This window comes from Puma concolor, chromosome A2 (genome assembly GCF_028749965.1).
Source record: "Puma concolor isolate L17-30 chromosome A2, mPumCon1.1.hap2, whole genome shotgun sequence".
NCBI lineage: Eukaryota > Metazoa > Chordata > Mammalia > Carnivora > Felidae > Puma > Puma concolor.
The window spans coordinates 116,259,166-116,281,653 of NC_141668.1; the positions used below are offsets into that span (position 1 = coordinate 116,259,166).

Here is a 22,488-nt window from a genome sequence, read left to right on the forward strand (position 1 = left end):
TTTTTATACATGCCACACAAATAAATTTACACAAATGAGATTGTGTTACACTTGCTGCTTCCCGGTCTCCTTTTAGGTTTTTACTCGGCTGTACATCACAGACGTACCATCAGTGAATATATATCTTTTTTATACTTTTTGCTGAATATACAGTGTGCTCTTTTATATGGAGATACCATAATTTAACCCATCCTTTATTGATTTCCAAATTTTTCTCTTTTGGTGGAGGTGGGGAGAATTGTTATAAATGAAGGAAACATTTGTACATACATCTTTGTACTTGGTTTTGATTTTCTCTCATGATAAATCCCTACAAGAGGAACTGTTGAAATTTGAAATACAAGGGGTAGGTCATGGGTCTATTTGTTTGTTTCAATTCCAAGCAGTGCGGAGAGGGTCCCTGGGAGCCTGTCCAGGGAGAAGTCTGAAGGGCAGTGAACTCCCTTTCTCTAATGAGCCTCCCTTTTACAGATTGGCCCGGATTCTCGTTCGCCTGCCAGCACTCAGGCTGATGAGCTCAAACATAACAGAAGAACTTTTTTTTACTGGTCTCATTGGCAATGTTTCAATAGACAGCATAATCCCCTACATCCTCAAGATGGAGACAGCAGAGTATAACGGCCAGATCACCGGAGCCAGTCTATAGTGTGCACCACACGCCTGCCGAGAAGCAGAAGGATCCTCCCAGGACCGCTCAGATAACAGAGAAAATAAAGTAGTGGTATTTTGGTATGTGCAAATATTTCCAGTATGTTAGCCATTTCCTACCTGGTTTCTTCTTACCTGTTAATCCCAAACAATAGCAACTAAAAGACTAGTAGGATCCTTTCCTGCCATAAGAAATGTTTTAATGCCTTTTGATGAAGCAGATTTTGGAACAATCTTTTAACCTAATTTGTATTTAGCGATTCTCAAAGGGCAAAAAACAAAGAGTTTTATAATGTCAGAGACTAGTATTAAACAAAACTAAACGAACCTAAGAAAACAGTATGTGTGTATATATATTAAAATTTTCCTTGGAATTAATAGCTACTAATTACCAGGGTAAATAATATTAGCACTTTCTAAGCACTTCTTATCAATGCGTATGTTAGCAACATCTTGCCTGTGGGCAGGACAAATGGAAAACTGTGTATGTCTTTTGCCGAAATGCTAATGATTTCTGTGAAAACGCAATAGGGTACAGGAGACAATCATTTATGTTTAAGAAAAGATGGCATCATTCCTAATTGTATGCACACATTAGTGGTGTTGAACTAAATTCCTATGAACGATTGAGAATGTGGCTCATGTGTATCATGCAGTAAGTGGGCGTGTGGTAGTGCAGTCGGTGGGGACCCCAACCGGAAGCTTCCTCAGCTGGTGAGTTGATGATGCTTGTCAGGTTCCCTGACCTCTGGTTCTGGTCTGTGACTGGCATCTACAGGCTCCTCCAAACCTAGGGCTCTCTTGATGACTGGTTCTCAGAATTGGATTGCAACCAGTCAGACATAAACTGCCAATTCCTGCAGCAAGTGAAAACATCCCCAAATCACCTCCACCACTCACGGCAGACAGAGCCTTCTGACCAAAAAGTGCAAGGTGGGCATTTTGAACCTGACAGTAATTCCTAAATGCAATCTGGGGCGGTTGCTCATTGTTCAGATGGAGGAAGGTCCCCTTCTCAGGGGTTTCCATTCCAAATGCCCCCTTGAGAAGGGTCTGTATTCCTGCAGTTCACTCAGAACTGTGAGGTGATTCAGCGGGGAGGGGTGCAGGATTTTGCTCCCTGTGCCAGGGTAGTGGTGATGGTACGGCTGAATGGAAGGGTTTCTCTGTTGACCTTGAATATCAGGGTTTTTCAAAGTGTTTCCAGACTCTGCATTTCTGTTGGCAGATCTTTGAATGCTACTGGCACACCATGCACTTTGATCCCCCCAGGTGTGTACCAGCAAAGAACCCTGGAGCATTTTGGGTGATGTATGCAGAAGCAGCCTACCTGCTCCTTATAAAAAACCCGTAACTCCCAAAGTTATCTTCTTTGTCCTAAGTTACAGCCACCATCATTTACAAGAGCAGAATGCAGTATAAGGAAGTTCTGTCTAGAGAAGAGCATAAATTCCCATGGATATGAGTAAACGGTGGGCATTTCCTGCTTGGGAAAGTGGCATGTCCAAGACCAGATCAGGTACTCTCCGTTTCCTTTTTGTACAGCCCAGATTAAGAAAATACAGCATTAGGTTAAATCTGCATCTCCCAGGACCTTTTGACCAGATGGTATCCAGAAAGATCCCAGTGCACTTCCCCTGCCTCACAGGCACTCTCTGGTCTGGCTTGGGCCCTAGTCAGGGTGGGGCCTCTTGTGCTATGTAGGTGCCCAGCCAGCTAGCCACTGGCTCTTGACAAAATAGGCTTCTCTGTTCTGAAGTGTTAGGAGCACTTGGTGAAAGTCATTAGTAGGAATTAAGTGGGGATGGTATCTCCAACTTCTAAATTCCTGTTTGGATTTAATTATATTATTTATAGTTCATGACTTGGAAACACATTTTGGAGATAATAGGGGTGCCTGTTATAAAATGATGGAAAGAATTTAATTTTGCCAGCTTAAATTTTTGGTTTCTAACTTTGAAGAGATTTAAATTTCAAAATTAAGAAAAAAACAGCCAAGACAGTAGAGTTAGGGCAGGTCTGTTTCATTTCTACTCATGAAGGATTTTAGCAGAAGGTATTTTCAAGCACGTTTATGCATCTTTCACAGCAAGTTGCCTGTTTTCTGTTCGATTTTTTAATATAAGCACGTCTGTTGATCACATAGCCATTCGGTGGCAATACCGGTGTCACATCTCCCAGATCTGAGTTCTCCATGTTAGGGGAAAGGCCCACCCCTCATTCCCAGGGGTGGGCCCTGGAAGTCCTGTGTCCATTCGGCTTGTAGATACCTTTGCCTTTAGACAACGGCATGGCTTAGCCAAGACCTCGACCGAGGTCCCAGCGATGCACTGTTGAAAGTTTTGGGGCAGAGAAGATGATAAACCAGCAGGAAGACAGGGAACATTTGGGTGAGTGCTGCACTCTGGCCAGGTAGCCCTGGACAAAAATCGGTTCAGCTTGGAGGGTTGTTGATTTTGACCTAGTCTTGCCCCTTGAGTCCCTTCACTGGTGATGGCTGATGGCAGTGGACCATTTTGGGCTTTGAACACTCATTAGTTTCCCAGATCCTCTTGGCTTTACTTTGAAGTAGCCTTTTCCCTAAGGATCATGTTCACACAAGCTGATTTCTTGCTGCCCCAAATCATTTCACACCTTGGACAGCAGGTCCATCCCATCTTGTCAGATTGCTTAAGAGAAGCCCAAAGTCCAGACTTTTTTAAAGGGATCCCAAGCAAATACTGAGGCTCAACTTTCACAAGGCTTTTACCCCTCGTTGGTAGTTGGTGAAACTCTAGATTTGGTTAAGTGATGCCAGCTCTCTGCCCAAGAGCAGGTTCTTAGTCACACAGCCTGTGCACATATCCCTTCTGTTAACCTGGCCCTTCTTCCCTTGTGAGGAGAGGTCTATCAGCTAAAGGAGGTGGTGATATACACCATTGTTTCTTGATGAAATGGGCTCTTTTCCGGCAGTATCTCAGATAATGCTAGACAGTTATATGTTGAAATTCTGGAGGTCATTACGTATAATCATAAAACAGGACAGGCAGAGACTTAGAAAAATTACTCAAGCAAATGATACTTTCCAAGCTATTCCAGCCTTCTGATTTGAAATTTGTATGTGTGTCTATTGGGGGGTTACCATTATTTATTGTCTAGCTTCTGCCATGAGGCTGTTCTTGGGGTTCTTTTGTTGTTTGGGTTTTTATATTTCATTGCAGGTATAGTCACTTGTAAGAGGTTATGTAAATGCCCTCAAGAGGGATGGTTTCCTAGCTTCTCAGTATTAAATGTGAACTCTGTTCTGAGGCAGTTGCCACCAGCCATGGTGATCGCAATGGATGCACCTACTCTTGGGCTCCGTGACGTGGCAGCCACATATCGCTAGAGCGCATGGTTGCAGCCATAGTACATATTTACTTAGCTGTTTTGCTTGTTTGGGGGATGGCCGTGGCAGGAAGGCTACGATTTAGAAGGGCTATATCTAGTGCTTTTATTCTGGGGGAAAAATGCATCCTAATCCTTTGGGGTGATTTCCAGTAGTCTTGCCCCCAGCCTGCTCTCTGCCTGACAAGCAGCCCTTGGCTATGAATCCAAGTTCTAGGACCTGATCAGATCAGAGTCCAGAAGTTTGTTGCCCACTTGCTGGTGGAAAGGGCCTCATGTGCAGTGGGGCTAGCTAGATGACATTTCATCTCTAAGTGTAGGCCATGAAGTGTCATCTTCTGACATTCGCTTTTATCCCCGGGGGTGGGGGGGTGGGGGAGGTAGGGAGGCAGTGCCCTTTAGACCCTGGAAGGTTGGAGCAGGCCAGGCAGATGCCCACATGCTTCCTTTATCCCACTTCCAGTCTCTAGATTGTACGGCTCTTTGAAAATGTCTTAACTTTGATGTAAATTTGTAAAGCCAAGCCCTAATCGAGGTAGCGGGTTTGGGTCTTTTGTACACAGGGTTCTGGACATCCCCACGTGTGCCTCTTGCCAGCGCACACTTGCGCATGTCCAGCCCTGGGGTCCCTTCAGCGGCATTGTGCGTGTACAGATTTATAGGCTTGTATGACTGAATGAATGTACATGTGTTTATATCTATATATGTACAGTGTATATAGTGTGTGTATGTGTACATAGATGTATATTATGTATACAGACATGTAGCCATGTATCCAAAATTTCCTTATGTTTTAAAGAGAGTCTATGATAGAGTTGCTAAAGTAAATGGATGTGGGTGTTCCAAGGTCCCTCAGCAGGATGGATTTGCTGATATTTTAACTCCATTTTCCTTTGGGTGAGCCTGGCTGGAAAAGGCCATGAAGACAGAATCTCCACTCTGTACCAGGGAAGATTCCAGACAGAAAAGGTCCTGACAGGAGGACACTGCCGTATATTCTCTAGGTTCAGGCAAGGGCCAGAAAGGTAGAAGACCGTTCATGCTTATGTCCAGAACTAGGTGGGGACCTTTAACTTGGCTGCCACACACCTGTTTATGGCCTGACTGGAAGGAACTTGATAGTAGGAGCTGTCGGCCTTCCCAGACACTCGCTCTGTCATGTGGTCCAGAGACAGGCATCATAGTCAGAGATTCAGAGTGGTCCTTGTTCTGGGGCCTGACTCCTCGTGTGGTAGTGATTTCCTATGCTCACCCGGATTTAGCAAATGGTGGGCACTGCCTGGTGAGTAAACAGATTCCCATGTCTCTAGTGCCAGTAGAAAAAAACCTACCAAGAAGTCTTTTAAGATAAACATGAATATGATGACTAAATTATGGAATATTAAGTTACAAATCTTAAATTACTTCTCTAGCATGTGAATAAAATCCACTGACGTAAATCCTTCCTATAAATTGATTTAAACGTGTCAGATAAAAATTGGATTTTAATATGGCTACATGTGCCCTTTAAGCTACAGATACCTAATTTTCCTCGCCCAGGTCTATTCTGATGAATTTTCCCCCTTAATCGGGCTTTAAACTGAGACACGGCACGCGGGAGCCAGGGCCCAGCCCAGCGTAGTTGCTTGCAGAGCTGGTGAATGGGGCCTGCCTGGCGGGAGGGCTGAAAGCTGGCCCGCTGAAGGGAACTGGAGAACGGCAAAAACTCACATAGCCCATAGGTTTTCTGTTGTTTTTTAAAATAAGCTACCGAAATGTTTGAAAACACTTCATTGAGACTATAGCACTCAGTGCCTTTTGTGAGACGGTGGGTCATTTAGCCTTCAGCTTCCCCTATATTTGATGTAAAAGAAGCTCCTACTTCGCTGGCCTCATCCAACAGTACTTCCTGACCTTCCCCTGTCCTTGCCTGTCGTGACAATCACACTCTTGAAGGTGGCTTTCCAGTTAAAATACAAGAGGAAGCTTGACAGTCTCTCAATCTTCAAAGAAAAGTTTTCGTTTGGGGCTATCTTAACAGCAATCTAAGAGTAATTAAAGTTTGAGCTTAAAAAGAGTATCTTAGGGGTGGGGAATGTCGGAGATACTTTTAAGGCCCAGCTATACTTCCAGTTCAGAAGCCAGTAATTCTGGTGTCTCAATATTTATACAGACAACATAGAAAAAATGCTATAAAAATCAATGTTCAGCAACATTTATCAACTGACAGACTGTGAGAAAGCTTAATATTTGGATAACATTTGGAAGTAGTAAACTTTATGTTAAAAACGACTTCTCTTTAGGAACGTGTACTCAATTACCATTTTAACGACCAGAGCGGCCACGGGCTCAGACGATGCCGCCACACAACTCAAGTGCTGGGATATTTTTCTACAGCCTCCGTTCTCCCAACTACCTTATAATAAACCAGTGTTCAACTAGTTTTATAACTGAAAAGCTGCACATTTTTCATAGTACAAACCCTAGTTTTTACCTGTAGTTTGGACCTCTCCGTTAAAATGTAGCTGCATTACCGGCCCTTTTAAAAGACATCTGTTAAAGGAAAATTCGGGTGTTAGATTTTCTTGGGACCGTTTCTGTAACTTCTGCCCTTCACAATGTAGAAAATACTGTTCATGCCATTACATTTTAATTCCAGGTTTAAAACCTGTCGAAAGCTGGAGCTTGAAATCAGCTTTATGTGATGGCATTTAAAAAATAGCATGTTCTTTTTAAACTGAATTTTATATCTAATCAGTGTCTTCAGTCTTGAAGAAGAATTTGCATTGTTGTGTTTGTATATAGAGTATGCAGTGCATGAATTAGCTTTTATGCATTTTATTAAATGCTGTCTCAATGTGGCATTATTGTTGTGGCTTAATACTACTACCTAAATGAGGTTTATACTATTAAAAAAGTGAATTAAAGACTAATGTGCATCTGCTCATTTCTTCTAATAGTAACACCAGTAATGCCTGACCCCCAGGAGCACCCGCAGGAAGTACCCGCAGGTACTTCCCTAGCCGTCAGTCTACTTGATGGTCCACCTGACTTGCAAATACCTTTAGTGGGAAAGAAGGTGTGGAAGTCCAAAAGCCAGGTCGGTGGTTCTGGAGGGGAGCACAGCTGAGGTGCCAGGCTACACAAGCTGCAGTCACAGATGATACGCGAAAGCCAGGCCTCCAACCAGCCGGCTCATCCTGTAAGGGTATTCACTATCCAGAACAAAAATGTGTTCTTAAAGTCGTAGAAGTTGGAAAGAACTTGCTCCGTGGAGGGATCATGTGACCTCTCATTTTACTGGTGAGGATTCGGAGGTCCAGAGTCAGATTCTTGGCAGAACCCACTGGCAGCCAAATAGCTTTTAATGGCTGTGCCAGGTAAGTATTCAAAATGAAAACCAGTCACTTCAGAAGAACAAGGTCTAAAATCTATGCAAATAGACACTATCACAGCAGTCTTTTTTTCCTATTTCTGTACATTTTAAACCCATCTTTTGTCACTACTAAAAGTAGGAAACAGGAGACAAAAGGGTCAAAGAGATAATGCCCCCTAGTGGTGCTTATTCCAAGTCTCTGTAAAGAGTAATAAGGGCGGCACTGGCTTGCCTTGCCTCCCGGTCAGCAACCTTTCTGGGCCCCCTGTGGGCCATGGAGGGAAGAGGTACTTACTTCCCCAGCCCTGGCTCACTTTCCGAAAAGCTCCAGCGGCCCCAGCAGCCCAATCACAGCCTCAGCAGCTGGCGTGAAGGCCAAGGCTAAGTCAGCTGGGCGGGGTTATTAAAAAACATGACAGAAAGGGTTAGAATGGAGGATAGAATTCTCTGCCCACCCTCAAATGGTAAAGGGAGAAGGCGCACTGCGGTGTGGACCTGTAGTTCAACACAACCCTGGTGAGCCTGCAGCCATCCCAGAATGCCTCCTCCGTGCCCAGCCCCACCAGCCGTCTCCCCGAACACAAGTCTGGTACAAAATCACCACCTGAACATCAGGTGGTGTAAATGTAAAAGGAGCCAAATCCCTCCCAATTTAATGAGCTGATCCCCCAGCATTTCTATAAAACATTCTGGTTCCACACGATTTCCCCAGCAAATTAGTTCCTGGCCTCCCCTTTCCTCTCAGCCCCACCGGCCAGGCATTTCCCACAGTGCAGCGTCTCAGCCAGGTAAGCCTTGAAGTAATCCTGGAGGGCTCAGGTGTCACCTGAGAGTTGAAACCGGCATCCCTCAGTGACAGCAGTATCCATGTCCTGTGAGGCAAGAACTAGGTGGACCTTCACCCCCTCTTGCAAACCTGAGAAAGAGGCAGGCTGAGAGGCACCCAGAGCAGGGCCTCGGAGTCTCGACCAGCCAGCACCTCACCCGTCCGCCCTCCTGGTCCGCAAACCTACCTGTGAACGGGGCCGGGGAGTGGCAGCTGGCAGTGGCTGCCTCACCAGGGCACACACCTGAGGGAGGCTGCTCTGTGCCCGCCACGGGCGCCTCCTACACCACCTGCTCGCCTGCAGCCAAGCCTCTTGGGAGGAATGTCGGTTGGCTTTAGTTTGAAAGGGGGCTTCACGCTGCCAGCCAGACGGCTCCAGCCAGATCCTGCCAGATCCAACCACAGCATCTCAGGGTCTGGAAGAAAAATCGAAGCCAAGAGAGACTAGGAAAAGCCAGCAGGACTGACACAGGGGTGTCAGCAGGTAGGCCTTAGACCTTCTCCATCCCTACGCAGGCCTTCCTGTGCCTATCAGACAGATACGCACCACGCCTCTGGAGATCTGGAAGCATTTTATTGACCTGATGGAGTGAAGATCTTCGTCTGGCAGTTCGACAGCAGATACTCCCCCGACCCTCCCGTGTCCTTCCACACAGGTGTGTGAAGGGGACCCTCATGGCAAAGAGACCGTCAAAGTCCCTTCGAGGACAGCCAGGGGTTTCCCTGGGTGTGGCCTGGGGCCCTAGTCCTGGGCGCTGGCTTTCAGCATCGCTCTGTACTTCCCCGTCATCTCCTTTGGTAACGGCACCAGGCCCGGGCAGGGGACCTGCCCTTCCACCTCGCAGATGCACTCCCGTAGGCAGTACTTTCGGGGGCCAAAGTGAGCCGGGTGAGAAAGCTGCTTTTTCTCCTGTTCCTCTCTCTCCAGGGTTTCCCTGCCAAACAGCACAGACGGCGACGTGTGGGAGCGCTGCTGAACCTCTAGGCATTGTGGGACTTCTTGGCCAAGTGCATCCCACCATCAGCCGGGGAAACCTGGCTCTCCTGTGCCTCTCGACCTGCTCCTCACCCCCAAAGCCTAACGTCCTCCCCCACAGGCCTCCCAGTCCCACACTGGCCACACACAGCACTGACCACACAGCAACGGTCAGCTTTCCTGCGGCCTAGAGGCGGCCCCAGCTATGACTCAGCACGTAGTCAGGATGAAGGGGCCTGTGAAGGCCTCAACGTGCTTCCTCCAAGACGTACTTTTCTTGGCTTCCCTCCCTTTGCTCCATCCATCCGTGTACAAAAGATGGATCCCAACACGTGCCGAGGCTAGATACCCACCAGCTCCAAAGGGAGATTCCCAAGGAGAGAACTGGCCACAACTGCCCAGGGCCAGTGCTCCCCCGGCACCTCAGCTTCCCGTCGAGCCCAGGAGACAGGGAGGTCTCTGTCCCCACCTCGCAGCAGAGGCACACACGTGGGGAGCAGCAACCGAGCGAACTCTGCAGCCTGCGCTTGGGTTGGTGTGTGCCCTCCTGATGCCCCTTTCCTCCCTCGCTCTGCATCGAGGCTCCTGTTCCCCTCCAAGTCAGCCCCATCAACTCACTCGCTCTTCCCCAGGATTTTTTTGACGTGCTCCATGATCTCCTTATTGCTCTTGGTCTCCACATCCACGAGGACCTGCTCCCCGGAATCTGGAAATGGGAAGCAAAGGGGACAAGAAGCACTGAGGACTCAGCGGCACACTTTGCAGCCTCAAGTGGTGGTGATGGATTTGCTTTTAGCGGAGCATTTTAACGATAAGATAAACGTGTGTCTACATAACCCATAATGCTACCCTTTTTCCATATTTCTTTAAACATGAGGAAACAAATTTGAGGTACGTGCAAAAGCATACTATTTTAACGGAAAGCAACTTTCCACGTTCATGGATAGAATATTCAGTATCATTAAGATGGAAATTCTCCCCACACTGGACCATGGATTCAGTGCAACCTCCATCAAAATCCTAGCAGGTGTTTTCATAGAAACAGACAAATCAAGCCTCAAATTCATGCAAAGGACCCAAAATAGCCAAAACAATTTTGAAAAACAAGAAAATGGAGGCGCTTGGGTGGTTCAGTTGATTAAGGGTCCAACTCAGGTCAGCTCAGGTCATGATCCCAGGGTCGTGGGATAGAGCCCCACGTCAGGCTCCATGCTCAGTATGGAGCCTGCTTAAGATTTCTCTCCCTCGGCCCCTCTCCGTGACTTGCGCTCTCTAAAAAAAAGTTAAAAAAATCCAAGACAAACAAGACAATGGGAGGATGTTCGTGTTCCAATTTCAAATTTACTATAAGCTACAGTAACCAAGACAGTGTGGTATTAGCATAAGAACACACTACAGACTGATGGAAAAGAACTAGGTCCAGAAATAAACTCCTATTTTCAGCAAAGATGCCAATGCCAACATAATTCCTCACAGCATTTAAAAAAAAAAGAAAAACCTGAAAATGGATCAGAGGCCTAAATGTATGAACTAAAACCACTATTAAACTTTTAGAAGAGAACAAAGAAAATCTTCATAACCTTACCTACACAAAGATTTTTAGATATGACATCAAAAACATGGTCCATTAAAGAAAAAATCTGATAAACTGAAATTCATGACAGTTTAAAACTTGCGTTTCAAAAGATACCAAAAGCCACAGACTAGGACAAAATACTCATAATGTATACATCTGATAAAGCACTCATATCCCAACTATATAAAGAACTCTCACAACTCCTTAAAACAATCCAACTAAAAATACGAAATATGTAAAACATTTAACAACAAAAATACAACGGTCAATAAGCACATGAAAAGATACTCTTCATCATCAATTATTAACAAAATGCAAATTAAAAGGACCATAGGACAAGATTGGAGTGGCTCAAATTTTTTTTAAATGGGTAATAAAAGCACCAAGGAGGATGCAGAGTAACTGGAACTTTCCTTTTTTTTTTTTTTTTTTTTAATGTTTATTTATTTTTGACACAATGCGAGAGATAAAGTGCAAGCAGCAGAGGGGCAGACAGAGGGAGACACAGAATCTGAAGCTGGCTCCAGGCTCTGAGCTATTCACCCCAGAGCCCGACACGGGGCTCGAACTCACAAACCATGAGATCATGACCTGAGCCAAAGTCAGACACTTAACTGACTGAGCCACTCAGGCACCCCGGTAACTGGAACTTTCCTACACAGCTCATAAAAATGCAAAATATCACAGCCACTTTAGCCAGTGAATACACAGAAAAAGAAAAGGAAAAAAGATCGGAAAGGAAGTAAAACTGTTGTTATTTACAGATGAACTTAGGAATTTAGAAAATAAAACCTACTAGAAATACGAGGTCAATTTATTAGCAAGGATGCAAGACACAAGACCCACACACAAAAATCAACTGGACTTCTATAAAGGTGTAACCAAACAACTGGAAATGAATTAAAAAATAACTTTTCACAACAGTCACAAAACATATTCAACACTGTTAAAATGTCCATTCTCAAAATGGTATGTAATATGATTTCAATCAAAATCCCAGCAAGCTCTTTTCAAGAAACAGACAAGCAGATTTTAAAGTTAATATATAAATGCAAAGAACGTACATATAAGGTGATTTGGTGGGGTTGGGGGGTAGAACAAGTCTGAATTTAAAACTACGTGATCTTAGGGGCACCTAGGTGGCTCAGTTGGTTAAGTGTCTGACTTTGGCTCAGGTCATGATCTCACAGTTCACAAGTTTGAGCCCCACGATGGGCTCTGTGTTGACAGCTCAGAGCCTGGAGCCTGCTTCAGATTCTGTGTCTCCCTCTCTGCCCCTGCCCCTCCCCTGCTCGTTTTCTCTCTCTTAAAAACAAATAAAAACGTTAAAAAAATTTTTTTTAACTACCTGATATTAAAAGACTTACTAGAAAGCCACAAACCAAGACAGTGTGGTATGAGACTAAGAACAGACATATGATCAGTGAAAGAATGAAGAGGTCAGAAATATATGGTGAAATGATTTTTGTGTGTGGTAAAATACACATAACAAAAATTACCATTTAAAGCCTGGAATTCCGTGGTTTTTATTCCATTCACAATGGTGTACAACTGTGACTATCACCACTATCTTGTTTTAGAACTTTTCTCATCACCCCAAAGAGAAACCCTGTACCTATTAAGCAGTCACTTCCTATTCACACGACACCAGCCTCAGCCCTGCACAACCATTTTCTGTCCCTATGAACTGGCCCATTCGTTCGTACATTTTATATAAACGGAATTATATAATCTGTCGCCTTCTGCGTCTGCCTTCTCTCATTTGGCTTATGTTTTCAAGCTTTGCCTGTGTTGTAGCATCTGTCAGTACTTTGTACCTCTTTGTGGCTGAGTAATATTCCACTGAATGGATATACCAAGTTTTGTTTATCCATCTACGGTTGACTGTGTTTTGACAGAAATGCCAAGGAAACTAAATAAGGCAAAGGATGGTCGTTCATCGCTTGGTGCTCTAACATCTGAGTATCCCAACTTTGAAAAACAGGGGCGCCTGGGTGGCTCAGTTGGTTAAGCGTCTGACTTCAGCTCAGGTCATGATCTCACAGTTCGGGAGTTCAAGCCCTGCATTGGGCTCAGTGCTGACAGCTCAGAGCCTGGAGCCTGCTTTGGATTCTGTGTCTCCCTCTCTCTCTCTCTGCCCCTACCCCTGCTCATGCTCTGTCTCTTTCTCTCTCAAAAATAAATAAATGTCAAAAAAAAAAAAAAAAAAAAAAAAGAACCTCAATCCCTATTCCACTTAATACACAAATAACTCAGATTATATATCAGAGAAACAAATATGCAATCTACAACTATAAAACTTTGAACAGAAATATAAGAGAAAACCTTTGTGACCTTACAATAGACAGATTTCTGGGACAGGACACAAAAAGCACTAGCCATAAAAAAGAACAACCGACAAGCTAGAGTTCATCCAAATTAAAACTTGTGCTCTTCCAAAGACACCATTATGAAAAGCAAGCCAAAGACTGAGAGACAATACTCACAATACACATACCTGAGGGAACAACTGCATCCAGAATATATAAAGAATTCAATAAGAAAGCAAAGAGCCTGATTTTTTTTTAATGGACAAAGACTCAGAGACACTCTTTACAAAGAAATCTTATGAGTGGCCAATAAGCACACGAAAAGATACAGGGAAATGTAAATTAAAATTTCGATGAAGCCTGGAAAGGCTAAAATTTAAAATATTTAATGTGGTAAGTAGAATGGCTTCAAAACCTATCCCTGTCCTACTCCTCCATAACATGTGAATAGGTCACCTTTCGCGACAAAAGGGGCTGTGCCTCAGAACGTGAGTCGAGGACCTGGGGATGAAACCATTCTGGATAATGTGGGCGACCTAAGTTAATCACGCGGATCTTAAAATCAGAGAACCTATCTGGACTGTGTTCCAAGGGGCATGTGACTGTGGAAGAATGGCTATACATGCCATGCTGCTGTACTTGAAGATGGAGGGTAGGGCCACAAGCCAGAGAATGGGGGTGGCCTCTAGGAGCTGGAAAAGCCACATAAATGAATTTGCCCTTAAACCTCCAGACAGGAAGGCTCTGCGGACACCTTGATTTTTGTCCATGTTGGACTTCTACAGAAATGGAAGAAATTTGTGTTAAGCCACCCAGCCTGCAGTCACTTGTTACAGCAACCACAGGAAACCAATGTAATTAACAGGGAAAAAAAAAACCTAATGCAAATGACAGCAAGTAAGGATGGAGAGCCACCACGACTGCCACGCCCTGCTGACTGAAGGGTGAAATGCACTAGTTGGAGAAAGCAGTTCACAGCAGTATCTGGCATGGCCTATCCCATCGTCCAGCAACCCCATCCTGAGACACATGCCCAGAAGAACAGGGCGCCTGTGTCCACAAAATCCACTCGTGCGGGAAGGTGCTGAGGCGCACCTTCTCTTAGTAGCCAGAAACTAGACACGGCCCTCAACAGCCACAGAGGCCCTCCTGTGACAGCGCAGGTGTCCAGGACCTGGCCAGTTCTGCCCAGCGCAGAGCTGGAACTTCCTGCTGGGCTGGCCCAGACTTGCTCAGGCCTGCGCCACCTTCTGAGGCACATCCAGACTCCTTCCTTCTCCCTTTCCTTCCAGAGATGTCCAACCTGCTCTGCCACCTGAAGACTTTCCCTGCCTTCCCCCTCCCTCCAATAAACCTACTTCTAACTCTGTCTCAGCATCTAACAAAAACCCAAATGATGATCAACAGGTGAACAGATAAATAAACTGTGGTATGTTCCTTCAGTGGAACCCTACTCAGCACTAAAAACGAATAAACTACTGATACACATAACTGAGGAGTCTCAAACACATAAGTAAAAGCCAGACACAAAAGAATATTTATACACAGAAAATCTGTGTTTTACTCTGGGTAAATTATAACTCAATGAAATTATTTTTTAAAATGCAAACACAAAATATATACACAAAACTGCTCTAGCACCAGCATTCTCTTCACCCCCTTGACCTTGCTCTAGTTTTTCTTTCATAGCACTTATCCTCTGACATACTATCTGAAGTTTCTTGTCCATTCTGTCTCTTCCTGCTAGGATGCCATCCCTACAAAGGCAGAGACCTTTGTCTCTATGGCTCCCTAATACCTCAGGCACTGTGTGTGCCTGGGCCCAGCGGACACTCCATACATATTTGCTGAATGAATTTAAGAACAGGATCATATTGCTTCCTGAAGCATTTCCCAAACTGCACCTCAGTTGGTTCTTGTAACCATGTAAGCCAGTTGTTGGACCTTCACCTGAGAAATTAATCAATGGGAATATTACTCTCTCGTGGTCAGAATGACTGAGTAGAGAGCTGGATCAAAACATCTAGGTCTGACTTCAAAGCACTGAACCCAATATAACCAAACAAATATTCACTCAGTGCCTCATGCGAATAGGAGAGCATCATGAAAGTGTGAGCTCCAGAAAAGGACACACACAGATACACACACTGCTCACAAGGACGTGGCCAGCACTGAGAGGGCAGCTAGGAGACAGGGGAGGACCAATGTAAGGGTGCAGGCAGAGCTTCCTGGAAGAAGTGGTGCCCAAGTGGAGTCTCTGAAGGATTTTAAAAATAAATCAATAAGCAAAGTAGAAAGGGGATTTCCAGCAGAGGGTCCAGCATGAGCAAAGCATCGAGGTGGGGTGTGGCAAGGGAATTTGGAAGAATCTGCTGCATGGTGTGAGGCAGGTAGGAGATACGGGGGCAACAGGAGACAAGGCTGGAGAGATGGGGGAAGATCCAAACCTCAGTGGCCACTGTGTGCCACGGTCCAATGCCAGTAACAGAAAGTAAGGGATGTTTACAAGAGCCCTTGCCTCAGATCTCCCCTGAGTGCTAAGGTAGGAGGAAAGGACGGGAGGAAAGACTGTCCTGGCCTCAGCAGAGACCACACTCACCCAGATAAAACCTCAGGAAGGGAGACGGCGTCATATTCTTAAACATTATGATCTGTACCCAAGGGTTTTTGTACTGGATCTGAGGTATGTTGAAAAACACAAATTTCCTGCAAAAGGAAAGACATTAATTAAACATGTGAAACAGAGTTTTCAACTTGAAATGCTGTACACTTCCATATTTTGAGGGAAAGTCCAGAATTTTCATCTGATTCACAGGGGACCCTGCCCCACAAAAAGGCTGAGAAAAGCAGCAGTCAGGAATTTATTAGTATATTCTCTGAACAGTGGGTGCTGGTTAGACAGGTGTACTCATTCATAGGTAGAAGTTCATCAAACTGTATACTAACAGGTGTGCACTTCATGTAAATTAACCCATAATATAAAAATAAATAAAAGCATTGGGTCGCCTCAGTGGCTCAGTCAGTTGTGCGTCCAGGTCTTTTTTTTTTTTTTTTTAATTTTTTAATGTTTATTTACTTTCAAGGAAGAGAGAGAGACAGAGTGTGAGTGGGGCAGGGGCAGAAAGAGAGGGAGACACAGAATCTGAAGCCGGCTCCAGGCTCTGAGCCGTTAGCACAGAGCCCAACACAGGGATTTGAACTTAAGAACCATGAGATTATGACCTGAGCCAAAGTCGGACACTTAACCAACTGAGCTACCCAGGTGCCCCGAGCATCCAACTGTTAGTATCGACTCAGGTAGTGATCTTGTGGTCATGGGATCAACCCCCATGTCAAGCTCCATGCTGAGTGGAGCCTGCTTGGGATTCTTTCTCCCTCTCTCTCTGCCCCTCTCCCACTTGCACACACATACACACCCTCTCTTAAAATAAACTTTAAAAAAAGAAAATAAAAATAAATAAAAGCAAACATGGAAAATAGTTTTACAACCTAAGAGTGGAGAGACCTTTAAACTTAAGTTTAAAACACAGATAGAGGCACCTGGGTGGCTCAGCTGATTAAGCATCCAACTGTGGCTATTCATGGGTTCAATCCCTGCACTGAGCTCTGTACTGACAGCTCAGAGCCTGGAGCCTGCTTTGGATTCTGTGTGTGTGTTTTTCTCTGTCCCTCCACTCACAGGCTCTCTCTCAAAATAAATAAACATTAAAAAAATAATAAAATAGAAAAAACACAGATAAATATGACCACCTTTAAACTTTGGCAAAATTTATCAAAAACATAATCAACATTTGCCAAAAGAAAAATGTTTGTAAGACATAAAACAAAAAGCTAATTCCTTTGATAAAGTTTTACACACAAGATTTACAGTTCAACAACAATGGCCACAAATAGGCAGAAACCCAAATAGCCTATCATCTTGAGAGTCTCAATACCTTCCCAAGAGTCCTGTAAATTAAAATAGGATTGACACCTGTTAGATTGCTACAGATTAAAAAAAGAAGTTATAGAAATCAGCAAATACCTCCTTAAGAACTGGTTTAACCTCTTTGGAGGTCACCTTGGAACTAGCAAAATTTTAAAAGCTTAGATCCTGACTCAGTGATTTCACTGCTTTTTATGTTCACACTTGAATGCAAAGACATTATTTGTTACAGCAAAGGAACAGAAACAACAAATGTTCCTTGAGAGAGGACTAATTAAGACGCTGCTACATGTCTGAATCCCTCTCCTCCTACTCTCCATCCTTGACGGTTAACCTACTTGGACTAGGAGGTGGGCCTCCTTGACCGCTGACTTCATGTTGGGTTTGGCCAACAGTGACCTTCGGCAAGACTGGAAGTAGGGGGCAGAGTCAAAGTATTCTTTCCCTGACTTGTCTCCTGGCTGAGTCCCAGGCTCATTAGGCAGTTCTCTCCCTCGCACTTCTGCCAACCTAGACCCGGGGTCCTGCACTGTTCCTTGTGGTTTCTTTTCCCCATCCTTGCCCATACCTCTGTAAACAGTTCCTTAATTAAAGGCCCCCCAAATGATCCTAATTTAAATGTGCCCTCTGGGGCGCCTGGGTGGCTCAGTCCGTTAAGCATTTGACTCTTGATTTTGGCTCAGGTCATGATCTCACGGTTGTGGATTTGAGTCCCATATTGGGCTGTGCACTGATAGTGTGGAGCCTGCCTGGGATTCTCTCTCTCTCCCTCTCTCTCTGCCCCTCCCCCATTTGCACTGTCTCTCTCTCTAAATAAATAAATAAACTTAATATATATATTAAAAAATAATAAAATAAATGTGCCCTCTGCTTCCTGCTGCCACCCTGCCCCATACATCAGATGACAGACAGGTACAAGTAGTACACGGGAAAGAAACAGTTTCCCAGCTTTACCACTTCTCAGCTGTCTGAACCAGGGCAACGTATGGCTGTGTGCCTCAATATTTACAAGACGATGACAATGCAGGACAACCAGTCCATAGTAGAGCTTGTAATTTATTTTTAAGAAGATGGAATTGACAGAATCAACAGAAGGTGACTATGTGACCATTTACTTGGGGAGACTTCCATAACCAGAGCAGTCTACAATTAAAACAAAAGCAAGGACAATTATTAACTCCAGGGAAAAACAAAAAGCTTTGCAAAAACAAAAAGGAAAAATAACCATAGCACTCTGGTTCAACTGTGTGGAGTGTTCACAAAGTCACATTAATTTAAACAATGAATACTATTCTATCCAAAATTCTGAAATGACTACACTGGGAAGATGAAGAGCTGTAATGTTGGGTTCGGTTGGGGAATGGCAATGTTGGGGAAAGAGAGCTAAATCCTCATCTTCCATAGTGGCAAGTCAGTAGATAATGCCTAAAGCTAGAAAAGTAAGAACTAGCTTTCTAAGTACGGTGTTCAACTATGAAGGGGAAACTAATTAAATGGTTAAAACTAAAAAGTTGCTGACTCTAGGGGAGGCAACAGAGATAAGGTCCTACTGTAGGCCTTGCAGATCATGACAAAGCTAAATTTACCTTCCTAGGCTTATGATGCCTCTGCTCAATTCCCACCCCACAGCAGAGGATCCCAACATCATACCAAGAAACCAGGGCATATTCATACAGGAATTGCTTACACCTAGAACTGCTGGGACAAAATCTCGACAGGAATGTTTAAATGGTTCTTGAAGCCTGGGAAGAAAGTTGACAATGGTAGGAAACCTTTAGTTGAGCACCTGCTGTATATGTCAGACACTTTGTTGGGTATTTTATTTATTTTACTTTTTTTTTTTTTTTTTAAGTAGGCTCCACACCCAAATGTGGGGCTCTAACTCACAACTGTAAGATCAAGAGTCAGATGCCCTACAGACTGAGCCACCCAGGCACTCACCTGTTAGGCAATTTAATACACTTGAATCCTCACAATGACCCCACAAGGCAGGGTTTTATAACTAAGGAAATCAGGTCAGAAAAGTCAAGTAAACTGCCCTAGGTCACACAGCCAGGGGTCAAAGAACTAGGACTACGAGCAGCTGGGCTTCAGCCACACTCTTCTGTCACTATCAAATTACCAAATTCACCTAGATCCTGAGGTTCAGCCTGGAAAGAAAACTCAATAAATGCTAGCAGCTGTTACTTTTCTTACTGCATCTGAATGGCAAGAACATCTGGCAGAGGTGAGCAGGGATTTAGCCCTCAGACACTAAGGCAGCTCCCCACACACCCAGCAGACACCCAAGACTATGGCTCTCCCAGGGCTGTGTGTACACTGTGGCACTTGGAATGGAGGCGATCCAGGGAGGAGCAGCGAAATTCTACGGGTACATGAACACTCAAAGGCCTGTGGTGCGAGAAAGAGCCAAGTCAAGTAGACTCAAACCCAAGGGCACAAAATCCCCAAGGGCACACACAGGTGAGACAGGCAAGCCTTTGCCATGAGGAATAATGAGGCACAGAATGGCTGTTTGGTTTCTGTTGACCTAGAGGGTATTAAACTACTTGAACACGCAAGTATAAGGCCTACAGGCCTATTTTTTATTGGCTGATGATTTAAAAACCAGATTCATATACAAATCTGAATTTCTGGCTTCTTGACAAGTCAGAAATTCTCCACGGGGCCCACAAAGTTAAGCTGTAGCCAAGTAGTAAATGGTCTCTTGTGACAGGGCATAGTTCCCAGTTCTAGTGGGCCCATCCAGACTGCCTCCCTCCTTACTGGTACGGCCTGGCCTCTGCCCTGACTGCCAGCATGGACACATTGGATGGGATGCACAGTGGGTTATAAAGAAGTATCTGGATACCCATTCCAGAAGCCCTCAGCACAGCTGATCCCATGCAAGCAAGTCCAAGTTATTCGCTTCACCTATGGACAGCAAACAGCTAGGAGGTAGCCTCTGGCTGTCCCAAACCTCACCAGCAAAGGCACCTCACCATGGGAGACCATTCCATACTGGGAGCACTCCCCCTGTCCCATTTTGATCCACCCCATATAGCCAGTCCCAAAGCTTCTGGAAGACAGAACTTTTTTCTTAGGAACTGTTGAACTCCCAGCTCAGAGCCAAGCATTCAGCAATCAGTACATTTATACTTAATACCTGAAAAGCCCAAAGCACCAATACTGCCTCGAGGTTCACTTCAAACCCTCCACTTGTAAACTTTCGTTTAAGGAGTTCCTACTCTGCTCCAGGATTAAAAAACCACCTTAAGGAGTCTATGGTGGGGGTCGGGGTATGGAGCCTGAGGCTACACAGCTGACATAATCAATTACAAGGGTGATGAGTCCTGCATATGAGAAGCATGTGCACAGCCAGCCTGGTACCTTGAACAACCGACTTACTAACATCTCTGTGGCGTTTCTTCATCCCTAAAATGGGGATAACCATGGGGCTTCCGTAAACATCAAATAAGATAATGCATGACAAACATCCTTCTTATATGCTGCATGTGCATGCATAAGAAGGGCTCAGGAAGTGCTAGCAGCTATTACTTCTTTCAGTGCATCCCCACAGCGACCCTGGGCACAGGTATCAGCCCGGTTTGGGACAGTGAGAAGGAGCAACTCGCCCCAAGCCAGCAGTTGTTAAAGCTGGGACTTAAACAGGGTCTGTCGCCGCCGGACCAAGCTCCATCCAGAGCAGAACGTGTGCCGCCGCTCCCCACGGCTCGCCTGCCAGGCACAGGTAGTTAAAGGAGGCTGTGGCCTCCCCGGTTAGCCTAGTCCTCCACCGGGGAGGCAGGAGGGAGGAGGGGGCCCTTGTCCTCCGCTCCCCCACCTCCGTCACGACCGCAGCCTGCACGGCGTGGCCCTGCTGTCCTCTTCTCGCTGTGGAACCTGGAGCAAGCTGCTCCTCAGTCTCCTCGTCTGTAAAATGGGGCCGATGGCACCCAGCTCAGGAGGCCAGCCTCAGGATTAAGTAGCACTTAGAGCAGCTCCAGGTCTCAGCGTTACTAGCCCGTCATTACGGTGTGCACGGTACGGTCCGCGCGGCCTGAGGACGGCCTCGAAGAGTTCCGACTGACCTGGCGCCCTCGCCCAGCTCCCCGTGCGTGTTGTAGTTCACCGTCATGACCTTCACTGAGTCCTTGAACACCACGTCCCCCTGGCCCAGGTACTGCAGGGTGCGGCGGATCGGGAAGCGGCCCTTCATGGGCATGGCGGCGGAGAGGTCGGGCCGCTGGCCTAGCAGCAAGGGTCCCGCTGCTGCAGACGCCGCCGGCCCGGCGGACCTCACACCGCGTTGCCTCACCGCTGGTTTCCACTTCCCGCGCAGACGCACGGGAGACGCCTCCCGGCAGGCTGCGCGCTCACCGCAGAGCAGCTCGGAACTTGTAGTTGCCTCTGGCGGCATTAGGCTTAGAGGCGGGGCACCTTTTCGGTAAGAACACCCTCGCTCAAAGTTTGGTTTTCACACTCAGTATATTAGCCTTTCCCCACCCCACCCCGCAAGTAAAAATATTTTTAAGAAGGCTCAAACTCAGTTAAAAAATATTTTTAAATAAATAAATAAATAAATAAATAAATAAATAATAAATAGGCTCAAACTTAAGACAACAAAATTACAACAGTGATATATCAGGAGAGCTGAGTTCAGAGGCCCCGTGGGCTACCTTGATCTTCAACCGCAAATAAGTCAGTTTTTCTCTCTCAACTTCTCTGGATTCAAAGTGAAGTGTTCCAAGTGCAGATTTTCTTTCTCTTTTTTTTTTTTTTTAAGATTATTTATTTTCAGACAGCGAGTGGGGGAGGGGCAGAGAGGGAGGGAGGGAGAGAATCTCAAGCAGGCTCTATGCTGTCAGCACAGAACCCAGCTCCAGGCTCAATCTCCCAACCGTGAGATCACCACCTGAGCTGAAATCAAGAGTCTGATGCTAACAGAATGAGCCACCCTGGTGCCCCAAGATGCATCTCTCAAGTACACTTCCTGATCTTATAAAGTTTTTACTTCTCCTTCACATTAGAAGGATAATTTTGTCAGATATAGAATTCTAGGTTTGTGGGGTTTTCTTTCAAGACTTTAAATATTTCACTCCACTCTCTTCTTGCATGTTTCTGAGGAGTAATCAGCTATAATTCTTTGTTTTCTCTTTAAAATAATTTTTTCTTCTTACTTCTTTCAAGATTTTCTCTTTGGTTTATGCAGTCGAATAAAATATACCTAGACATAGATACTTTATATTTATCCTACTTGATATTTATCCTACTCTGAACTTCTTGGATCTGCCATGAATTTTGGGAAGTTCTCAGCCATTACCTCAAATATGTCTTCTTCACTCTTTTTTTTCTTCTGATGTTCCAATTACATATATTATATCTTTTGAAATTGACACATTGTTTTTGGATATTTTTTTTCTGGGTTTGTTTTTCATTCTTTCTTTTTCTCTTGTCATTGCAGTTAGTGTGGTTTCTACTGACATATCTTCAAGCTCATTGATTCTTTGCACAATTGTGTCCAGTCC

The 22,488-nt window shown here is 45.0% G+C and overlaps 2 protein-coding genes across 4 annotated transcripts in view; one reads left to right on the forward strand and one right to left on the reverse strand.

Annotated features, from left to right (window-relative positions):
* Window positions 1–6,926, forward strand: part of NR2C2 (nuclear receptor subfamily 2 group C member 2) — a 100,928-nt gene extending 94,002 nt beyond the window's left edge. For all 3 annotated transcript variants that reach the window (XM_086697350.1, XM_086697348.1, XM_086697349.1), the window contains one exon: window positions 472–6,926. In XM_086697350.1, the coding sequence (XP_086553476.1) occupies window positions 472–646 (175 nt within the window). In that variant the 3' untranslated portion in view covers window positions 647–6,926. The remainder of the gene's footprint in view (window positions 1–471) is intronic.
* Window positions 6,927–8,750: 1,824 nt separating this feature from the next.
* Window positions 8,751–21,311, reverse strand: MRPS25 (mitochondrial ribosomal protein S25). The gene is made up of 4 exons (XM_025922328.2): window positions 21,052–21,311; window positions 15,656–15,762; window positions 9,790–9,877; window positions 8,751–9,130 (listed from the first exon to the last, which is right to left on the reverse strand). Exons 1-4 carry the CDS (start codon window positions 21,183–21,185, stop codon window positions 8,938–8,940), a joined length of 522 nt encoding a protein of 173 aa, XP_025778113.1. The 5' UTR covers window positions 21,186–21,311; the 3' UTR covers window positions 8,751–8,937.
* Window positions 21,312–22,488: the final 1,177 nt, after the last annotated feature.